Below are 22,558 nucleotides of genomic sequence, written 5' to 3'. Positions count from 1 at the left end.
TTAATAATGTGTGTGTGTGGGGGGGGGGGACTAATCAGATCACATGTATAGGCCCCTAAAAACGCTTTATCCGGCCCTGTCATGCGATAAAACCACAGTAAAATACTACACACTGTCAGACTGATTATTGAGTGAAGCACCACCACCGCAGCCACACTAACGTCAGTCCCTGTGGGGAGCATTAAGTGTTTTTCGTCGGGCTTGTTTGTCGCTTCCGTTAGGTCTCAGTATGCGGAACTCCCTGCATACTGATGATGATGAAGAGGATGTTGTGAAGGCAGGTTGTAACTGACTGATCCGCCCGTTCATCGAGCTGAGAGGCGGGCACACATTTCACATCATTTATTCATGCTGCAGACCAGCCAGAGGGAGTAGCTAGCCCTTTTCAGCCGTCGTTTCCTAATGATATACCATGATATATCAGAAATAAGTCTGAATTCAGACTAACACTGCTGCCTCTCTGCCTCTGTGACCGTGGAGGACACCCACCACCCAGGCCGTCATCAGCAGCTGGTTTCACAGCGGACGTTAGCGGCTAACCAGCTAATGTAGGCAGGTGAGGATGGTCTTACTCTACTTTTCTGATATTTAAACACATCCCCCGCATTTGTGGCTGTGTGACCTGAAGCGTTTTCTGACGTTGCCACTGTTGTGTTACATGTGATAGTTGTTTTATTTATGAGATAAACCGCTCAAGCTACTGTCAGCAGCTCGGCAGCTAGCTAGCTAATCCATCCGTGACGTAGAAAACCATAAAGCTAGAGGATGCATCTTTAGGGGTGAACATGTAGGACAAGGCCTAGCAGCATGTCATAATTCATATAATAAAAGGATCTGGAGATAGGGTCGGCATCGCCTTATCACGTTTGTCACTCTGAATTATTGCAATATTATATAAATCTACAGATATCTTGAACCAGAACTCACTATAGTTACTGTATTATTCTCTCATATAACGTTACATTACTCTGTGCAGGTATGGGGAGACGCATAATGTTACCAAACCAACTCTCCTCCCATGTTCATGCTACAGAAGAGAGCTGTACAAATTGTAAACCGATCGTATTATTACGAATTTATTTTGATCCATTTAATCTTAAACTGCACAGATAATGTATAAAGCGCAAACTAAATTGTTTCCTATTCCTATGGGCTATTTAGTTATAGTAAAGCTTAGTAAAAATACAAGGGTAAGGTCAAATATAAAGAGTACATGTGTATCTGTCTAAGGGGTTAACTTGTGGAGTGGTCGTGACAAGGAATTAAGTATGTATAGTTCACTTTGCAAACAAGTAAAATTAAAAATACGATGGTAAACAAATAAAAAACTGAGCTATGATTTATGTTATTTATTATGTATGTGCATTGTTTTTTTTAAATTGTTAATAAGGACCAACAATAAATGACTAGTACTTTTACTGAATGTAATCCTCCTCTCAGTGTCTCTACTCTAATCACTACAGTTGGTCGTAAAATACCTCCTCAGTAACATAAGCTGTAACGGACACTTATTCAGTTGAAACCGTGTCATTGTACATTTATCATGGTTACAGCATCGTTCTGCAGTTGTATCATCTTACTCAATGTCAAACCAGCTTCCGACACGACTGATGAGATAAGTTAGTTGATTTAATGTATTGTAATTTGTAATGTAATTAAATGTATTGAATGACCATTCAGGTACATTCAGAGGTAGTTATTGATATCAGTTAACTGAAGAACAGAGTAGAATTTCAGTACCAAATACTCAGATATTATAAGCAGCCATAGATGTTACATACGAGCTTCATATTTATGACATGAGACAAGATAATATTAACTTCATTGATCCTGAAGTTTGAGTTGGATGTCAATATATGTAAAATCAATTCAACTTTATTTATCCCGATGCAAATTATTGTGCTGCAGCCGCAGTACAAAGTGGGAAAGAGTGCAAATAAAACAAAAATATGAACAATAAAAAATATCAGTAAGTTGCAAAAACTAAATGTACACAATACTAGAGTGTAAACAGATGAACTGATGTCATAAATATTACTGGTTAACAGTGATGTGCAATTCAAAATATAAAGGGGCCAAAAAAGTTAACCGTTAACTGTGAGGATCATAGAAAATAAACAAGATGATGATAAAACTGACAAATACATCACCTACCGTATACTGGAGTTTCTTAGCCGTGAGTTAGGGTTAGGATGATGTATTGATGTATGATTTATTCTTAAATAAAAACAAGGTATGCATGTTATTCTTATGTAATCCACACCTCCCTGTTACTCATTAAAAAGGAAATGCTTGCCTTACTCAATTTTCATGCGACAGCTTGCATCATGGCACATGACCCAATTACCACAACACAAGTGAAAAGTGAACCTATAGGATTGAATGCAACACATACAGTTATTTATTTTATATAGACAAACAGACAACAGAACACTGTAACTGCTTTGGTCTTGCGAATCTTGGGACCAAACATGGGGGTCACAAGGTGCACAAGCTCTAGAAACTTGTGTCTTTTGGGCATTTTGAAAAATAATATATAAATAGAGAGAAGAGTGCAGCACTTTTCAGAATAGGCCTGGAGAGACTAATTTTGTGTAAACAGTTTTATTGACCAAACTAGTTCTTATATCTGTTCAGCTGTGGTACGATTGGTTCAATAAGAAGAGAAATTTGTAATATAAAAGTGAGAACGTAACAAACAATACTACACTTCCCCTCTCTCTCTCGTTTGTGTGTCCTCGCTGAACTAAATTCAACAGAGTCTTCTCCATCGCTACTAACTGCTGTTCACAGTGACTGTCAAGAAATACTTGTGGAAGCTTGTGAATCATAGCCATCTCCTCTCTGTGCTTACATAAGCAGTGAGTTCTGCCTGCAGACCACTCTGACCAGATTCATCTGGTGTGTTAACCTACATCATTATCTTGCCTTCAAAGATTACATCGTGCTGTCGGGGTACTTTTATCTCTTTTTTTTTTTTTTATTAGAGAGAGAAAAAAAAAGGTTCAATACCAAGCTCGTTCATTAAATGTAATCAGTGAAGTGGCGTTGTCTTTCTGCCCTCATCTAAAAATAATGTTGTGGTCCTGTATCTTTGTGCCGGATGAGTCTGCCTCCTGCTCTGCTTCCAGCTCTGCTGCTTCATAAAAAAGCCATTTTGGCTTTGCACCAGGAAGCATTCATGTTTCCAGACCTACATGTTGATTCATTGTCCTGATGGTTTGTCAAGATAAAGAGGGACAGATCTGTATTCTGCATAGGCCTAGCCCTCTCTGTTGGAATATATTATGTGGTTAGTTAATCTCTGTTTTTAGCCTTTGCTGTGAGGAAGCTTCAAGTTCTTACCAGTCTCCAACATGCTAAGAGTTGTGCCATGCACGTAGAAATAGCTAGAATAGTGTGAAGAACATGGAGTGTTTCAACACAAGGGTATTTACTCTTACACTCTCTCGGAGTAGCAGACATACTTATTCAAGTTCAGTGACAGTTTATTTTGGTCTTCTTGTTCATTGCAAGGGCAATAAACATTAGTGTCAGCCTCGCAAGTGTATTTGAATAATTTCACTAAATGTAATAAGTGCTGACTCATCAAGACATGTTTCAGCAGACTGTAGTGCTGTTTGAGCCGTGTCTTCTTTTCACACACATCAAATACTGCTGCATTGGACAGTGTTAGCCAGCATACTCATTGCTTATGTTAACCCTGTCAAGTGTCTTATTTTTATCCCAAACATGAAAAAGTATTCTATGTGGCTAAACTGTTTTTATTCTAATGTGTCAGTGACAATGGCATAGGCATTTTCTATTTTTAGATCTATTTGGTAATTAAATAAAGAGAAAACATACAAAGGCTTATTCTTCTGCCATTATCACTAACTCATTAGTATACAAACGTAGTTTAGCCATGGAGGGTCATAGCGTCAAGCACCATACCTAATTTGGCAATAGATTGTGACTTAGCAGACATTTATTTAAATGAACATGTTGACCGTTTTACCAGCATGCTCCATCCATAAGGGTCTAGTTTAATTTTATCATATGTCCCTCTGTGAATGGCTCCTCTACTCACAAGTGGAGCTATTAGACACAATTAGACCCATAATGCATCTGAAGCCCTCTGTGATAAAGTCACCCCCTGGAAACAGCTGCGTCTCCTGCTGGCTCTGCCTTGGCTGATTGGGTTAATGACACCGTGTGATACGACGCGTCTGATAGACGCTCATTCAAAAACAGCTCTTATAACGGCACTGAAACAGGAGAATTTGCACAAAATGTGCACAAATTCCAATGTTAATAGTCATTTATTACACTTGTTTTTATCTTTTTATGTCATAATTATTAACCTATACATTTTTTTTTTTTAATAGCCTTTTTGAATTTAATTAATTCACAAATAAGTAAATAAAATTGAGCTTGAAACGCTCAATTTTATTTACATATTTGTGAATTAATTATGTAAAAAATGTAGAGTTTATATTCTTTTTTTTTTTTTTTCAGCCCGGAGAGATATTCGGCTCCTTTTAAACTTGTAGTAGAAAACACGGTCTAGTCCTTTTCCCCCCAGGTTACTCTTTCAATAGGAATGCATAAATGGAACCACTGGCTAAATTATGAATCCATTAGCTTATCAGTGCAAGGATAACAGCCTTTAAGAGACAGTGAAATACTGCTCTGGGTATAATGTTTGTGTTTCAGGGTGGAGTTTCTGAATGTAGCGTTTGTTGGCGTTAGATTAAAGGCTGTTCACCGTGACATAACACTCTGGTAAAAGTAGATCCCTCACTATAGATTTTGTATTACAGTTGCTAATGTCAGATATGTGTCAACACCTTTTTTCATTGACCCTGCTTCACTGTGATTGATAGTATAATGTATGTAGTATAATATGATAATGTCTATGTGTTTGTTTTTTTAGCAGTCTAAAGCTTATGCTCATCCTACGGAATAAACGAGCAAGGGGCTTCTTTATAGAGCCGCCATTTTATAACGTTTAATAATCATGCTGGGAGAAATCTGTTGTGGGAGAGACGGAGATGCCAAGTTCTCCGCTCTGACAATGTCTCAATAAGCTTCACTTTGTAATGAAAATACCCATTGTTATACTCTTTTGACACTTTTAACATCGCTGTAGATGTAAAACACATTGGTAATAACACCAGATAACTAACACACGTAGATGTAAATGAAGCAGGTTGAGTTTGTTCCTGACCGATGACCTCCTTGTGTGGGGGTGTGACAAGTTCCTTATGCTTATCAGTAACATATCACGCTACTGCAGCTAAACGTGACTTGAATTAACTGTGGGAATGTGAAAATAAATAGTTTAATTTCAGGCAGAAGTACTAAAAGGTGAGCCTAGCATAATTGCCTCCATCTCTTGGGTTGTTTTACATTTATTTTTTACATTGAGTGGTTTATGCATTCTCTTCACATGTACAGTTCATTCAGAGCACTGCTCCCTTGAGATGACTAAGCACCAGTGTTGTTGGTGTAATTGGAAGATTACATTATCCTGAATGTGAGATGATGCTAGGCTGGAGCTTTAAGTGGCTCCATGGTGGGGAATAGCCATCTGTAGAGGTCCTGCAGGTCAGTCACAGGGCCATAGTACAAGCTATGAAGGGTGCTTATTCCACCAAGGCCCCTAAGCTGCTTACTATATTAGCGAGCCTCTACTGAAAAGTCTGTTATCCTCCGTCAAAAACAAGCAGCTGACATAATGCTCATAATAGGGTTGCAACTAAAGGATTTATTTTTACTAATCAATTCATCTGCTGATTATTATTATGACAAACTCCAAAGATATTCACTTTAATGTGATAGAAAACCGAGAAAAGCAGGAAATCTCCATATTTGAGAGGCTGAATAAAGAGTTACTGACATCTTTGCATGAAAGATTACTATAATTGATTATCAAAATAGATGCTGATTTTTTTTCTTCTGTCGATCAACTAATCGTTGCAGCTCTAGGTCATAACAGGAAAATCAATGCTAAACGACTTGCAACACTATTAATGTTTCATAGGAATAAACCATGCATTTTTTTAAAACCTCTCTGTTTAGAGCGATGCTTTTATTATTTGGGTGCCACGTCTGACATCTTTTGTGCTTCCGCCAGCATATCATTGTATGCCATGTACGCTGTCTGGTAGAAGAGATCACTCTGTAAAAACGTTGTTAATGTTTTTCATTTCTTGCAAAGTAAAATGTAGATGTGACATTGCAGTGACATTTCCAGCAGAGGTACAATGCTGTTAAGATGGCAGAAATGGAAGATGGAAGAGATCTTACAATATTAACATCTGTCATGTTCAAGGGCTTTTATGATAAACCGTCAAACAAAAAGGAAATGAGTTTTAGTTTACTTTCAATAAACCAGAATGGGATTGTTGTCCGTCATTGGTAACTTGTGACATTAAACAGCTTCCCTGATGGGTTATTTGGGGAGAACACAACACTGTTCTCTGTCTGCTCCCATGTTTACTCAACCGATAAAACGGCTATATCGTAAATCTATAAAAGCTTAGAAGATCATATGCCTCTCTCCACATAAACAAACCACCTTCCGTCATGCGGGGTTGAAAAGCTTCTTGTAATAAGTTGTTGGTACTGACTGAAGTAGTAGATGAAGTGAGACTGCTGCAAACTTCAGTAGAATAACAGTGTGTACCCAAAGGCTTTATAGACCTTGACATTTAGAAAAAAAGAAAAAGTCAAACTATAAATCATGATGCCATACTTCAACTCTGAAAAATCATGTGGCTGGCTGGTGTTATGCAGCGCTGGTGGACCAAATGTTTTCATAATGCATCCACATTGTTTCTCATTGGTTTACATTCCAGTGTTCATTTAATTATGGCCAGAGAAACACATGACCTAAGATTTTTTTTTAACCCTTTTCTTGTGTTGCAGGTTTGACATTTTTTTTTTTACCATCACAATGACAATTGAGGAGCTGTGTTTCGACTTTACACCTGAACGCTCCCAGTTGTGATGGAAAGGCACCACTGACTCAAGAGGGAACATAAATCCTGGATGCCGTGACATACGGGACGTTGTCAATCCAAGATGGAGAAAAAGAAACCGTGCCCTCGACTTCTAGACTACTTGGTGGTGGTCGGAGCAAGGTAATAACTGAATCTGACTTACGGTAGTATTTCTTTCTTTAAAGGATGTCCAAGTCAACTTAGTCATAAGAGAGGCTGCAAACACTGCATGCAAACCAACATTTAGAGATGATAATTGAAAACATACTGTAGTCACGTATTCAACTGATTTAACGTCAATTAAACCTTTTACTTCTAAGACGGCCATAATTTGTGACAGATACTGATCTCATCACGATGGTCCTGTCAGACCAACAATTGTACTGTGTCCAAAGTGCAAGAACTCCTTCATTTCAATGACGTAGCTGCTGTAGGAGGTGATTCTGCAGAGGTTCCAGCAGATAAATGCAGAGCAGTCTTGCAAAACAATAACACAACGTTTCCACACATACTGTATGTGTAAGCACACAAAGCCTACAGCAACCTGTTGTTTGACATTGTGCTTGTGAACTGTTAACCTTACAAGTGTCACCAGAAAATTATAGTTGCCACACTTCCCAGAGTGGTACAATCCAGGCTCAAAGGAGGTGTACACTGTCTTGTGGTGTCTTGGCATATGATTAGCAGAAAAACTGGACATCCTGGTTTCCTTTTCCCTGCGGAAACACGTTAACACTTTGCCCTCAACGCGTCTGGCATTGTTTTATGGCTCTGTTTCAGGTTTTTTTGTTTCACGAGTTAACTTCATTAACACTTCAAAGTCTTTGCTTTGGAGTTGATTCCGCAGTTACCCACATATGATGTTGCATGCATAATGAAGGATAGTAACACATTGTTTTAAGCACAGTAGCCAGAGGGGAAAAGGATGATTCACATTAACACAGTGAAATTAGAGAGTTGTCAAGTCACTGCCACTGAGTATCTCTACTGGATCATTCAGGGATGAAGTGTAGTACTCAAGGGGGAATTTCTTTCCGAGTTGTTTGTTGTGGTTGGGATTGTTTACTTTCACTGATCAGATTTTCCAAACCAGTTCTTGCATTTTAAAACCTAAATATAGTTACAAATTTGCTTTTGGAAGCACCCGACTACCGTCAGGCCTGGTTAGCCGTTGCGTTGTGCTATCAAGTGATCTAAGGCTCATTTCAAATTAAATTCAAATCTGTGTTTGAGGGGATATTGGATTTGCAGAAACATCAGATATGAGTTGTAAAATTCACAGAAAACAGAGTTATTAAACCACATAGATCTCATGATGGGCGCAGCACTACAACTGCTTTAAATACAAAACAAATGTTTGTCCATCTCTCCTCCAGGCAACCAAGTAGTGACAGTGTGGCCCAGACACCTCAACTCCTCCGCCGCTACCCGCTGGAGGACCATCATGACTTCCCGCTCCCACCAGACGTGGTGTTTTTCTGCCAACCAGAGGGTTGCCTGAGTATTCGCCAGCGCAGGGTTAGCCTTCGAGATGACTCCTCATTTGTTTTCACGCTGACTGACAAGGACTCAGGAATCACACGCTACGGAATCTGCGTCAACTTCTACCGCTCTTTTCAGCGAGGGCATCATCGTACTCGCGGGGACAAGAGTGGCCACACGGAGTCCGCGTCACAGGGGGCGGAGACTGCTAGTGATGGGTCTGATGGCAGCAGTGGAGGCCCACCTTCCTCCGTGCTATCGCCACCTAACAATGCTGAGTCAGCACCTCCGCCTGCCTCTGGAGAAGAGAGCGGACAGCCAGGTGCCGAGCTAAATGCCGGCAAGTCCCCGCAGCACAGGCGGAGCGCTGCTAAGATGGCAGCCAGGAACCGCAACAGCACGCTGACCTCGCTGTGCATACTCAGCCACTACCCCTTCTTCTCCACCTTTAGGGAATGCTTATATATTCTCAAGAGGCTGGTGGACTGCTGCAGTCAGAGGCTAACTCATCGTGCCGGGCTCCCTCGCACCACCCAGAGGTGAGGCTCGCACCTTCAGTTATACAAGCAGCTCTTCTTTGTTGCCTACGTGTGCTTCATTGTGATTTTTCTGTCTACCATTCAGCCTGGTGTACATTAAAACATGCATGCACTATGTAAGATGCTCCTGCTTATGGCTATTTTGGTTTAAAGGTGGTTCTTGGGCCACTATCGAAACAAACTTTGTCCCCTAGAAATACCAGAATCTGCTAAATACTGATCACACTCATGCTTGCCAGATGATGATCTGCTTTTGACACTCTGTGACCTTTTCTTTATTGTGCCACCCTCAGGCCAATTGTCAACTTTGATTACAAGACCTCATTATCTGGCAGATCACCCTGAGTACATTCATATCACCAAGGGCATACAACCTTTAATTTTAATGAAACCATGACATTTACACCATCAATTTCTAGTCCATGACATGATCAGTAAGGCGTGTTCATTATGTATCGTTGGCTGTGAACTTTTCAGCCTTTTAGTAAACTGAGGACGGTAAGTGTTGTTGTGTCCTAATAACTCTGTACATACATGCCTATAATTAAAAAAAAAAGAAATAATAGCACAGCTTACAAACTTAAGAAAATTAGATGTTGAAAACATCATTGCATTCATATTGAAATGGCAAATTATCAACCACACAAACACAGCATTGATACGGTTGCTTAAATCCTTTTTTGCTTCAGTTAAAAAAAAAAAGAAATCAAGGCTGAAAAATAGCAAAGATTTGTTGCTTTTTACAGTGTTCCTGCTGATGACACACACACACACACACACACACACACACACACACACACACACACACACACACACACACACCCCACCTGCTTCTCTCATTGTCCATGTTACACATGTTATGTGTATGTTTTTGTTTTTGCAGAATTAATGCAAGAGCTTTTGTATTTGGCTCCATGCAGTTTTGCAGGCCATCTGCAGGCCATCATCTGTCATGTTTTCACAGTACGCTTTATGCTATCACACTCCACCTCAATGGTAAATAATGGTAACAAAAATATCCACAGTGCATTTAAAGGGTTTTGTATTACAGCAAATATTGTTTCAGCAAGTGCGTGCTATAGGTCCAGCTGAGGTACAAAGAATGTTAAACGAATAAATGTTATACAATTGTCTAGTTGAGTTCAGTTGGAAAAGCCGAATTTCTGTTGATACTTGAGCTGCTCTTTAGTTGCCCACCCATTCTATTAAGAGGGTGAAGTTAAAACTAAACCACAAAATGAAAACTGAAAATGTTTGTAAGAGCTTCATGGTATACCCTCTCATGGCATCAACATAGTATTCTGCTTACTAGACTTGAAGCAAAGTGTTGATCATATTGTATGTTGATTTATTTTAATCTACCTCCAGGGTAGATTGATTCACATTTAGTTTAAGCTGCAGAAACTACCCACAGCTGTATTTGTTTGTGGCATTGTGTTGGGATGTGGCAGTATTTGCAGTGCACTTTAGGTTATTCTGTTGCTATGGGTGATGCATAATAGATTGTAAGTCTGGAGTGGCAAAGTGTTAATTAGGTTGTCGCTTCTCACCAGCATGGTTGTTGGTCACCCGAGGTGCATATGTTGTCTATAAAATGTCAGAAATTAGTGAGAAATGTCCATTCCAGTTTCTGAAAATCCAAGAGGATGTCTTTTTAAATGTCATTTAAATGTCTAACATATATTTAGTTTAATATATGAAACAGAGAAAAACAGTGTTTTCAGTCATTTTTGCGTGAAAAGTTCCAATTATTTGATTTATCAAAAATAGTTACCGATAACTTTTCTGTCGATCGATTAATCGCTGCAGCTCTAGTGTTCTCCAAAGCCATATATTTATAGCTGTATAACCAGTGCATCTTCTCTTCTCATCACTACAAGGGATTGTGGGAATGTCTAATGCACAGCTAATCTCATACTTTGACATTTCTTTCTCTGGTAAAATGCTGCAGCGGATCCACACACCATCCATATACATCTGTGGTTTCTCTGACAGCTTCGAAAAGGCCATTCAAAGGCTGAACAGACCTGAGAATCATTTCCCCCCCTGACATGTTTGGTTGAAAAGTGGTGTGGCAATGACGGAGAAGGAGGAGAGCCATTACATAATGGCTGCGAGCGTTTTGTGCTGTGGCTGCTCTGACAGATTGAGGTCTCTGGCTGCCTTTTGGGTAGCAGCTGCAGTTGGTGGGAGGGCTCCAAAGGACTAATGATTATCTCCCTCCTTGCCATACACACACTGAGTATACACTCCAGAGAGGCTTTAATGACACCATGTGTGTGTATAGAGTGGAGGGTTTGCACATCAATATTTCGGCAATTGCTGAAGAGCCTCTCCTGTGTTTTCAATCTCATTTGTTGGTTATATTAGTGATTTCACTGGGTGTTTGCAACAATAAGACAAGCAAATGTTTAAGTTTAATATGTTTTTAATACTACAATTAATGTAATTAATGTTGAATTACATCAATGCATATTATTTAAACTTATATTATATAAACTTAACATATTTACCATGTTGGGAAACATTGTTAAAAAGTTAATCTCTTGGACTTTTCTTTGAGACAGGAAAGTGTAAATATGGGGGGGGGGAAAGACATAGAAAAGGGAGAAAAGGGTCCGAAGGGGGAATCCTCTCGGCTACCAAGGCACTCCCAGTGAAGCATTTTTGATAGCAGTCCTAATAGGAATCACTATGTTGATGAGTAATCCTGCTGTTAACTAGGGAGAAAACCCCACTGTATATTTTGTGTCATTATTTTGAACAGTTGGTTTGAAAAAACAACAACAGGTTCAGAAACTTGATGGGGACATTTTTCACTTCTTTATACATTTTATAGATCAAGAGAATGAATACAAATAATCTCAAATGAAAATAATAAAAGAATGTAAAGGAATAACTCTGAATATACTTTGTTCATTTCCTTCCCAGGGACACCATGTGGCGGGTGTTCACTGGGGCGCTGTCGGTGGAAGAGAAAGGCAGCCAGCTGCTGGCCGACCTGCGGGAGATTGAATCCTGGGTGTACCGGTTGCTTCGTTCCCCGGTCCCAGTGGCGGGTCAGAGGCGTGTGGATGTGGAAGTCCTTCCCCATGAACTCAAACGGGCGCTCACCTTCGCCCTGCCTGACAACTCTCGCTTCTCCATGGTGGACTTCCCCCTGCACCTGCCCTTAGAGCTGCTGGGTGTGGATGCCTGTCTTCAGGTCCTCAGCTGTGTCCTGCTAGAGCACAAGGTAAGGACGGGCACTGAGTTCAGGATGCAAAAGTCTCTTATCAATCATTGCCTTTGTGTAAACATGTATATAAGACCAGGAGGTGTGTTTGTCTTCACCAGTGGGATTGTATTAAAGACTGAACTGATTATTTCAAGGGGAAAGAACAAGCCGAGCTGTATTTAGTATGTTGTGATTGGTCAGGGGTTTCTTCAGGAATGCAGCTGCATGTTCCCGCCTGGATAATAAACGTTTCATAGGCCTCCTGAGAAATGCCCTGAGCGAACTTCATCAGACATTTTCTGTTAGACGTAGGCTCACTGAAGCCATTTCAGTGCAGACTGGAGAAATCATGATGGGTAAAAAGAAGACTGCGTACGCTGTATGACTGAATAAAAGACTCTGATCATCTGTGTCTCCTATCTTTAACACTAGAAACATTAGTAATATAAATCCTTGTTTGGCTGGCGCTGGTGTAGTGTTCTGTTGCTATTGGCTTACAGTGACATTGATACACAGGCTAATTTGCAACTATCCCAAAACAAACCTAAGCGTCACAGCTTAAGTCACACTGCTGAAAGATCATACTGCTGGATAAATGCAAGGCTTTGCTTTCTCCCTATTCTCAAATATAGAATTTAAAATGGTTAAAATGATGCATTTTAAATGGCCAAGGCTTAAGCCTACACCTTCTCCAGTCACTATAAAATTGCTTTGGTTTGTCACTACTTCAAAAGTAATGACCTATTATTGTTTTTTATTTATTATATGTGTGTTTGAGTTGTTTAAGTTGAAAATGATGACATATACAAAACTAAACTTAAATGTATCTGGGGCACCTACTTAAATAGATATTCCCCATCCTAAAAGGATTTTTATCTTCCCACACGTCCGTGTGGAAAATCAGTTTAAAATACAGATTGATTGAAAAGTCTCCCTGAAAGGGGTCGACCTCCGAAAATACTTTCTCTACCTGTATGAAATGCTCCCATCTTGTATTCATCCTTTTAGTTTTTTTTGAAGATGAATTCAATACATCATTAAATTCAGTCAGGCTGAACTAAGTGCTGCCTGGAAACTTTCTGAGTGACTTCCCTTCAAGCAACTTGTGCAGCCAAATAACTTTTTCATAAAAGCTCAGTTGTTAATATTGCTTTTAGGAGTCCAAGGCAAACTCTGTTCACAGCTTTACATTACTGAAGGAAAGAGTGAATATGGAAAGCTTAGACGTATATTTGTGTGATAGAGCACCAGAGGAAGAATCAACTAGGTGATCAGATCGTATGAACATCCACCCACCAAGTGATTCTTGTTTTTTTTTCTTTTCCTTCAGGTCATTCTTCAATCCAGAGATTACAATGCTTTGTCTATGAGCGTCATGGCCTTTGTTGCCATGATCTACCCTCTGGAGTACATGTTCCCCGTCATCCCCTTACTGCCAACATGCATGGCCTCTGCTGAGCAGGTACCACTTATCATTCCTTATAAACACTATACTAAAATAAGATTTTCAAAATGCCGTTTTTAATTGAAAATGCGGTCCATTGTGCTAACATCAAGTTGTGACTGACTGCTATGTTTTCTCCTCCCCACAGCTCCTTCTTGCCCCCACCCCCTACATTATAGGTGTGCCTGCCAGCTTCTTCCTCTACAAATCTGATTTCAAAATGCCAGACGATGTTTGGCTTGTGGACCTTGACAGCAGCAAGGTCAGTTCATCAACTCGCTGTTCTGCTCCTCCTTCTGATCTTGTTTCCGCTGTTTTCATGATGTCCGGATTAAGCTAAAAGAGAGATCTATTAGTTTAACAACCTTTATTCCTCCGGGTTGTCCGTCCGTCTCTACACATGTCCCATTCTCGTGAACGTGATATCTCAGGACTGCTTTGAGAAAATTTCTTCAAATTTGGCATGAATGTCCACTTGGACTCAAGGATGAACTGATTCAAATTTGCCAGTCAAAGTAACTGTGACCTCGTGACTCACAAAATACGTTTTTTGTCCATCAGAATTCAGTGCTAACCATGATTATTTCAAACAAATGGCTAATTGGAGAAAACGATGAATTTACGACATATTAGATGTAAATTGCAGCTTGACTGGTTGTCGGAGGCATACAACCACAAGGCGGTAATTCTGGCTTTCTTTCTTATCTGAATTTAGATTATACATTTTTTTGTCTACAGGTTATAGCACCCACCAATGCAGAGATCCTACCACCTCTTCCAGAGCCTGAAGCAATCGAGCTCAAGAAACATCTGAAACAGGTACTGCATGTCATTTGTGTGATTCCTCTCAAATCAGTATAATATTTCTTGTGGATTCTGCTGCGCTGTGGCAGCCGGGGCCTCAGCGCAGAGCCAGTGCATCTACTGGCACATGTGGCGCCATTATGAAGGTGCTGCTCTGGAGCCAACCCTTTATTGTTAGCCCCTGTGACTGTTAGCTGACTGCACTTCTTATATAAATGTAAAACTTCTCTTTCAGCAGTGTGAAGAGTAGGGGCTTCCTTCTTCAACACAGTTGTATGTATTGTAGATGAGTGTGAGAGCATTTGGAGTTGGTTTTGTAGTGCACTAACATAATCATTGTTTGTTTTCGTTTTTTTCCTGTTTTTCTTTGCATGCTCTAGCTCTTGGAGGTAAAATCAAATCCTAGGACCCTGCTATTCAAGCAAAACCCTTAGTGATGCTGGTAGTAACTAACTCGCCCCTCTAACCCGATTATCTAACATAAGACCAGAACCTGGTTCTGATTCATGGCACACCTCACTTTTTCATACTTCAACGCTTTGAGCAACACCAATCACACAAAGCCCCTTTTCAGCAAATATGGAAACTACTCATTTGATGAGTCTGTTTGCTTATTGGGCAAGAAAAGTTTAAAAAAAGTTCTAAACTTTTAGGCGTCATTAGCTGTTTATCAGATTGCCATGTATCCTTTTTGTTTTGCCACAGTTACTCTGACACTTCTGTAAAATGGGTAAGAAGTTAATTGCAGTCATTTTAAGTTCACCAGTTATTTTAATCTCTTATCTGAACAGCTACACAAACACATATTTCTTATCCAGAGTAAGGCTCACAAAATAGCAACAATAAAGGAAATCTTTGTAATGATTCTTCACCTTTTTATAAAAGGAGACCGACGTACTAAAATGGCCTAACAATCACTTTTTACCAATATATTTAAATGACACATCACTTTTAATAATAATAACTTTGTTGTCTATCTTTTGATTTGATGGTTTCAGTGATTACAACCAACAGAGAACTTTCCTCATATATTCTGTTCAAACTGTTTTGTGGTTGAAATCTTTGCATGCACATATTTAGTTTAATCTATTCCTTGAATCAGAGCCGGTTCGTTAGCAGTGTGTGTGACTAGCAGCTCTCTCCCATGTGTGCGGATGTGTGACTGAGAGGCTGGTGTGTAGGAGTGTGCAAAGCCTCAGTTTAGCAGTTGTATATTTGGAAACAAGCGCACAACATTGATATCTGTGAATGGAGAAAATGTCACTGAAGATGGTTTAAGTGATTGTCTGAAGACTGTGATGCCAAAGCAGAATGCTGCTAATGTGAGTCACTGAAAATACTTGCACTTAACACTGGTTTAGAAAAATAAATTGGTCCTAACAAGCGACTGATTTATTTACTTTGACAAAAATGGTGGTTGTGTTATTTCAGCTCACCTGACATTTTTTTTCTGGGCAGTTAAAAAAGTCATTTATTTTGCTAAAGGTGCTTTATTGTGCAAGTATTTTATCTATGTTTCTGAAAAGATCTGCTGTTTTTGTATCTGTCATCACCACTCCATTGTAACCACTGGTTTGTCCCAGTTGGTCACCATGGATGGCCTTCATGTGTCTCTTAGTGGCTGTATTCTGTAGGTGAAGTCTGGTTTTTGGTCCCATTTTTTGCTTGTTTGTTTATCACTGTCTTTCATGTGGAGCATAAAAACATCTCTTCTTTCCTCATATTCCTCTTTCTCTCTTCTCAAAATGTCTCTCTCACTCTTTACTACCCTTCCATCACTTTCTCAAACCAAACACAAATGTACCTTTTCTCATCTCCTTTCTTCAGTACATTTTTAAAATTGAAAATGGAAACGATAAAACAGCAAGACATCTCTTTCATTGCACAAACAAATCAGAAATAACATCAGCTTTTCTTTCATCGAGTTATATCTATTTGACTCACATTTGGGTGGCACCAAAATATACTTCTTTGCTGTCAGCAAAAAGCAGACAAGTGGGAAAGTACTGTTGAAAGGAGACAAAGAAAAGGAAAGGAAAGGGCCATCATGAGTGTTGTGAACCTCCCGTCATGTGCCGTTCCAGTGTCAGTCACAAAGTTCTCATCCCAGGCCTTCATGTGATTCTCCTCGCATCTCTCTTATCCCCTTCCCAGTGTCTGGTTAGGTTGACCGTGATCACCCAAAAGCAGATCTTCTCCTCTGAAAATAAGGTTACTTATTTCTCCTGTGGAATGTGTAATGCCCCTGCACGGATATCTTCTCTCACATTATTTTGCTTGTCACTACTACTTGTCTCTTACTCTTCCAAGACTTGAATACAATGCATAACAACAGTGTCACAGAATGTTGCGGACCGGTTTTTTGATACACTGCTTAGCTCTGGCTTGAGCATGACTGAATGTGCGTGCATCTATCTTGGCATCAGTTAGTGTTCTCGTAACCAAAACAAGATACGATGAAGCTAATCCCAATGTTAACATTCATCCAGACCCAGCAACTAAATGTTCCATTATGCTAAGCTAAACATTGACACTTCAGTCTGCAGCAGTTCCTTCAAAGCAAATCATGCATAGTGACTTACTTCCCTTGTTCCCTTCCTCTCCAAAGTGACGCACCCACCACAGGCATCAACATGCACAAAACTCCATCAGTTGCTGCATATTACTCACCTGGTGTTACCTTGAATTCTTGGTAGAAAACTTTGTTTTTCTCGCATGCCGCCATAGTGAACAAAGAATAAAAAAACGGAGAAAACTTTAAATGAATCGAAGTAAATGGGGGCAGCGTTTGACAACAGCAGAACTATATCAAAACATGCTCACACAACTCGTGCAGTTTAATCCAAGTCTCATTTATCCAGTCGTATGCTCACTACTTCCCAAACACCTCTGGTGTTTTTAAATGTTAAGTGTTAGTGAAAATGCATGTGTTTGGGAAGAGGTGAGCACATGGCTGGACAACTGAGACTAGGATTGTACTGCACAAGTTTGTAAACAGATATTTTGATATACTTTCACAGTTGTTAAGCGCGTCCCCTATTTACGGCACTATCATCTGCGTTTTTTGATTCTTCGTTCCCATGAAAGGAAAATCTAAGTTTTCTTCAAGAATTCTAGGTAAATCTTTGTAAGTAATTGATATACAAATTGTCATTTTGTGAAATATTCTTTAAATTGTAAAAATCAATATTAATAACTAAATGTTGATGCCAATTGTGGGAGTGGTCCATCACAGCGCTTTGTTTTTGTCTTCAGATCCACTGCTATGTTTAACTTGTGTCCCTGTCACCTGTTCTAGGCCTTAGCCAGTATGAGTTTGAACACCCAACCCATCCTGAACCTGGAGAAGTTCCAGGAAGTTCATGAGATGCCCCTGCTCCCACCTGGACGAGATAAAGCCTCGCCGTCCTCCACAGAGTTCAACCCCCTTATTTACGGCAATGACGTTGACTCAGTGGATGTAGCCACCAGGCAAGCCATGAATGTCTACTTCCATTGTCCATTAGTCATGTTTCTCTCTGTCGATGTTTAAGGTGCGAGGAACTCTAAAAAGTTATAAAAACAATAACCGATAATCATCCGTTTGTTGTAGCCAATACTGATATAACCAATAATATTAATATTACAAGTTACAATGTGAACAGGATAATGAATATACATTTGTAAGATTGGCAAGTCAATCAATATCAATATATATATCAATATATAGAGACCATCCCTAGAATAAAGAATACATGTATTTATTGTAAACTTGTTTGTAATAGCCATAGTTTATTTGTTTTATATGTAGACCTCGTCTCCTTATTATCAAGCGTTTTAGGCTACAAAAAGCAGTCCTACATTATTCATCCTCTGCTGAGACATGCCGGGCAGGTACTGCTGGTAGAGTCTAAACATCGACAAGAACAACTCATTTTAAGATGCAGAGCTAATTAGGCTCAACCTTTACATAGAATTAGCATTTGTGTTTGGAATAAGCATAACAAGTTCTATACTGCTGTGTGAAACATACCGGTGTTGAACTTGAAATGATGGTCCCATTTAGAGTAACACAGACGATAAAGCGGCGTATGCTTTAGGGCGGGGCCACATTGTGATTGACAGGTCACTACCACGGTTGCTTCCGTGTTTTAGTCTTGTGTGTGTGTGTGTGTGTGTGACTCAGCCACGCCCTCATGCGCACTAATATGCACCGACAGAGTGCAGAGGAGGGAGAGGCAAAACACGCTTTTAATTCTGCAGCCATGCCCTGCATTTACACACGTACTTATCAGCTGAGCTTTTATTATTCAACAATAATAATACTATTTTCTTACTTATCTGTTAATATATTTACAACATATATTGAGCAATCCTGATTTATATTGTACATATTTTAACAATAAAAAAAAAAAAAAAAAAATTCTAAGCTGAACTTTATTTTTTCTCTTACAGGGTCGCCATGGTACGGTTCTTCAACTCCCCAAACGTTCTCCAGGGGTTCCAGATGCACACCCGCACCTTGCGCCTCTTCCCCCGGCCTGTGGTGGCTTTTCAGTCTACTTCTTTTCTGGCATCTCGGCCACGACGCTCGAGCTTTGCAGATAAGCTTTCTCACACCCAGGCTGTTGAGTTCTATGGAGAATGGGCTCTCAATCCTACCAACCTCGCCTTTCAGAGGATACACAACAGTAAGGCTCATTTAAGATGGTGGTAGCCTGTATCTCTCTCAATATGAGTTACAGAAAATGCATTCAACTAAGTGTTGTTAACATTATACTCTGCACACTCTCTGTTCCAGATGTGTTTGACCCCTCCTTAATCGGAGACAAGCCCAAGTGGTATGCTCACCAGCTGCAGCCAGTGCTCTACCGAGTGTACGATGGAAGCTCCCAGCTGGTTGAGGCTATGGCCGGTCCCTTGGAGGATGAGGGCAACGACTCAGACCCCACAGACAGGTAAAAGAAAAGAGCAAGATCCTTTTCAGCATAACAATTCAGTTGAGTTAATTATTTTATTAGCTGTAGGTAGTTTCAGTTGAGCATACATGGTAATACATTTTACTTGTTGCAGTGGCAGTGACAGTGAGGCCTATGATGACTCCAGCTCGTCCTATTCCTCACTTGGAGACCTTGTTAGTGAGATGATCCAAGGTGACATCCAGGGAGACACACCAAGTCAGTAGTTGTTTCATTACAAATGAGGCATTATGCATATTCATACCGTTTTCCTACCTTGTAATATTTGACCATGTTGTCTTAGACTTGGATCCGCCTACACATGCCGCACTGGGAGACGCTAGTGAGGTCGAGTTTCAAGACTTCCATGACTTCAGGGAAGGTCAGGGCTCGGATGGTCCACCGAGTGGGGACGGACCTGCCGAACCCTCTGATGGACAACCTCTTCGCTCAAGCTCCAGCACAACTGCAAGCTCTAGTCCCAGCACGGTCATCCAAGGAGTCAACCAAGTGTGTGGTCAATTAGTGTAAAGCTTACATTCACTTTTGGAAACTGTATGTTTATTTTTTATTGTGTTTTGTAAATACAACTTTTAACATGAGCTGTACAAGGGCTGTCACAATATCTGATTTCCACTACACAATTATCGAGGCCAAAATAATTATTCACACGATATTATCATATGTGTATTATTAACATGATATCAATATCCGCATATAGTGACATTCCTAAGCTGTACATTTCTAAGAATATATATGGGCAACCTAGAGTAATGCAGAATTGATCTGTAATAAAATGAAAGATAGGAGAACAGTATTTAATCCTTCATAATTCCCATTAATCTGTGTGCTCATTTTTCTAGGAGCAGGGGGAAGCCCCTTCCATTGAGGTATCAGCAGGTGCCGCTTTACAGAACCCTGTCTCCGGATTGGTCAGTCAGCCATTCCTCAGACCTACAGCTGACACTGGCCTGGCGGACTCAACCAACAAAAAACAGGAGTATGACAACCCGTACTTTGAGCCTCAGTATGGCTTCCCTTCAGAGGATGACCCTGATGCAGAAGAGCAAGTGGAGTCATACACCCCCCGATTCAACCAGAACCTCAATGGCAACAAGTGTGTTAAACTTGTTCATCACTTGAATGAAAGCATCATCATCATTCAAATGGGCTCTCTGACCGACCATGCAATGTTCTCAATCAAAACCCAGCATGTCAAATTATTCTCTCCATTCATGGTGGTCTTGAATCTGTGGTGGTGTGATGTTGTGGTGCGAATGCTTGAGAGTTTCCCATAGTGTATGCATATGTTCCCGTGTCTATGGTGCATGGTAACGTCTTTGCGATCTTTTTTTTGTTTGTTTAGGGTACAGCGTCCTTTGCGTCCCTGTAGCCTGAGGCTCCCAGGAGAGTCTGATGGGGAGGGAGACTCCCACAACAGCTCGCCGAACTCCACCATTTCCAACAACAGCAATGATGGATTTGGAGGACTCATGTCCTTTGCCAGTGAGAATATTTTGGTTTCTATTAAGCTAACTCTAGCTTGCAAAACATGGAAGGTGGGCTGATTTCTATGGGTGACGATGAATCGGAGCACCAAAACCAAAAGCACTTTAATCAGACTCAGTTCACCTGAACATTCAGCTTTCCTTCAGAAGTTGGTGAAGGAGAAAAGGAGAGCTAAAAGGAGAATGTGTTCATCAAAGGAATGCTAATGTTTGTTCTGGATGTGTTGAAAGGCAACTGTGTGCTAACAAGTTCTTATCAACAGAAACGTTGGCATGTTAGTGTTGAGTTCAGAGACAGGTTACATTAATAGGTGTTGTTTTACATGAAGTCTTCTATTATGATGACAGAGTTTATTGTAGATATGGTAATTTACATTTTTACTAGTGGGCAATTTAACAGTTTATTTTTCTACAGCTGAGTCAGTTGCCTCTTGTAAACAAAGGCTGCTTAATCACTGTGTTGATGAGAGTAAACCTCTGCTCTCCATCAGCTTCTCCAAAATAAATGTGAAGGGTGAATAATGTGAATTATGATACCTTTGGTTTTGCATGATCATTTGAATTGTGTTCCTGCTTTCTGATGATCTTATTATCACTCCAACGACAGGCAACCTTTACAAGAACCCCACTCACGTTATCTCCTGTCTGGCGTCTTCCTCCGACTGGACGGCTCGGTTCAGCTTACTCAGCACAAACACACGAAGCTGCTCGTTCTCCAACAGACGGCGTACTTTCTTCATGTTGAGCCAGCCGACTCCCTGCCCGTCCAGAACGCTCTGCACCACTTCCTTCAAGAACTGCTGGTTCTCACTGAAGCAAACAACACGGTTTCAGTCCCATTCAGCATAATAAAATGAAATAGGTGTTATGACAATATGCTCTAATCTTTCATGTTGCAAGATATTTGAAAGAAGTCGTCACCTCGTGTTGTTGATTCGGCCCTGAGGAGAGGGCGATTCTCTCTTCACCGTTGGGCTGTGCTTGATTACTGAAGACTTCTGGTCCACAAGTGCTCGAGGTGCACGTGCGCCTGGAACAAGAACCAAAACAATGAGGTTTCTCAACGCCACAAAGCAAGATAACCAAAACAACAAAACTGCAAAACTACTGGGTCACTAGACATCAGAGCACTCAGCAGAAAAGAACTACACACACACACACACACACTTACCAGGAACTGTAAACCAGGACAGGAAACTATTTCAAACTAGTACTTTTCCTCTTTTTAAAGCTACCACATCAAATACGAAAAGAAGCACTTTACATCACTGTGTGAAGAAGACAGTCACTACTGGAATCTACTGAAGGTTATCTAGTGCTGATCACACGCATTGCTGGAGCTGCTCGAGTCTATTATTACACGAGGTGAGGTGAAGGACAAACCAAACAGGGACATGGTACACAACCACCCACACACGTCCAAATGGTGCTCTTGATGGTGGCATCACACATAAGCAGCATTGATGTGAGGTCAGACGGAGGAATGTATGTACAGCAACTACATCAGTGAAATCATGCATGAAGAAAATAAAGAGATGAGTGGAGGGTAAGCAAAATGAGCTACACTGTGATGCCGACACTGATGCTCGGCATCTGTGACTCTACTTGTCTGGGTTGGGTCAATCACTTTAGCCTCGTTTA

General features: G+C 40.4%; 1 protein-coding gene across 1 annotated transcript; it reads left to right on the top strand.

Moving 5' to 3' along the window:
• The first annotated feature begins 134 nt into the window (after positions 1–134).
• On the top strand, positions 135–21,766 carry madd (MAP-kinase activating death domain). The gene is made up of 16 exons (XM_029425516.1): positions 135–556; positions 6,913–7,127; positions 8,363–9,007; positions 11,939–12,242; positions 13,555–13,686; positions 13,817–13,930; positions 14,407–14,487; positions 16,627–16,683; positions 17,771–17,943; positions 18,907–19,142; positions 19,253–19,409; positions 19,525–19,628; positions 19,714–19,919; positions 20,273–20,526; positions 20,776–20,915; positions 21,525–21,766. The coding sequence occupies exons 2-16, from the start codon at positions 7,069–7,071 to the stop codon at positions 21,764–21,766; spliced, it is 2,904 nt and encodes a 967-aa protein (XP_029281376.1). The 5' UTR covers positions 135–556; positions 6,913–7,068.
• The last annotated feature ends 792 nt before the right edge of the window (positions 21,767–22,558 follow it).

Source organism: Cottoperca gobio, chromosome 3 (genome assembly GCF_900634415.1).
Source record: "Cottoperca gobio chromosome 3, fCotGob3.1, whole genome shotgun sequence".
Classification (NCBI taxonomy): domain Eukaryota; kingdom Metazoa; phylum Chordata; class Actinopteri; order Perciformes; family Bovichtidae; genus Cottoperca; species Cottoperca gobio.
This window is presented reverse-complemented; position numbering and strand designations above follow the sequence as displayed.

Bases quoted from the DNA above. Each gene is read 5' to 3' on its own strand.
- madd (XM_029425516.1), top strand. From the start codon at position 7,069: ATGGAGAAAAAGAAACCGTGCCCTCGACTTCTAGACTACTTGGTGGTG. The intron at 9,008-11,938 runs GTGAGGCTCGCA...TTTCCTTCCCAG, and splicing joins CTCCCTCGCACCACCCAGAG to GGACACCATGTGGCGGGTGT. The intron at 16,684-17,770 runs GTTACTTATTTC...CACCTGTTCTAG, and splicing joins TCTTCTCCTCTGAAAATAAG to GCCTTAGCCAGTATGAGTTT.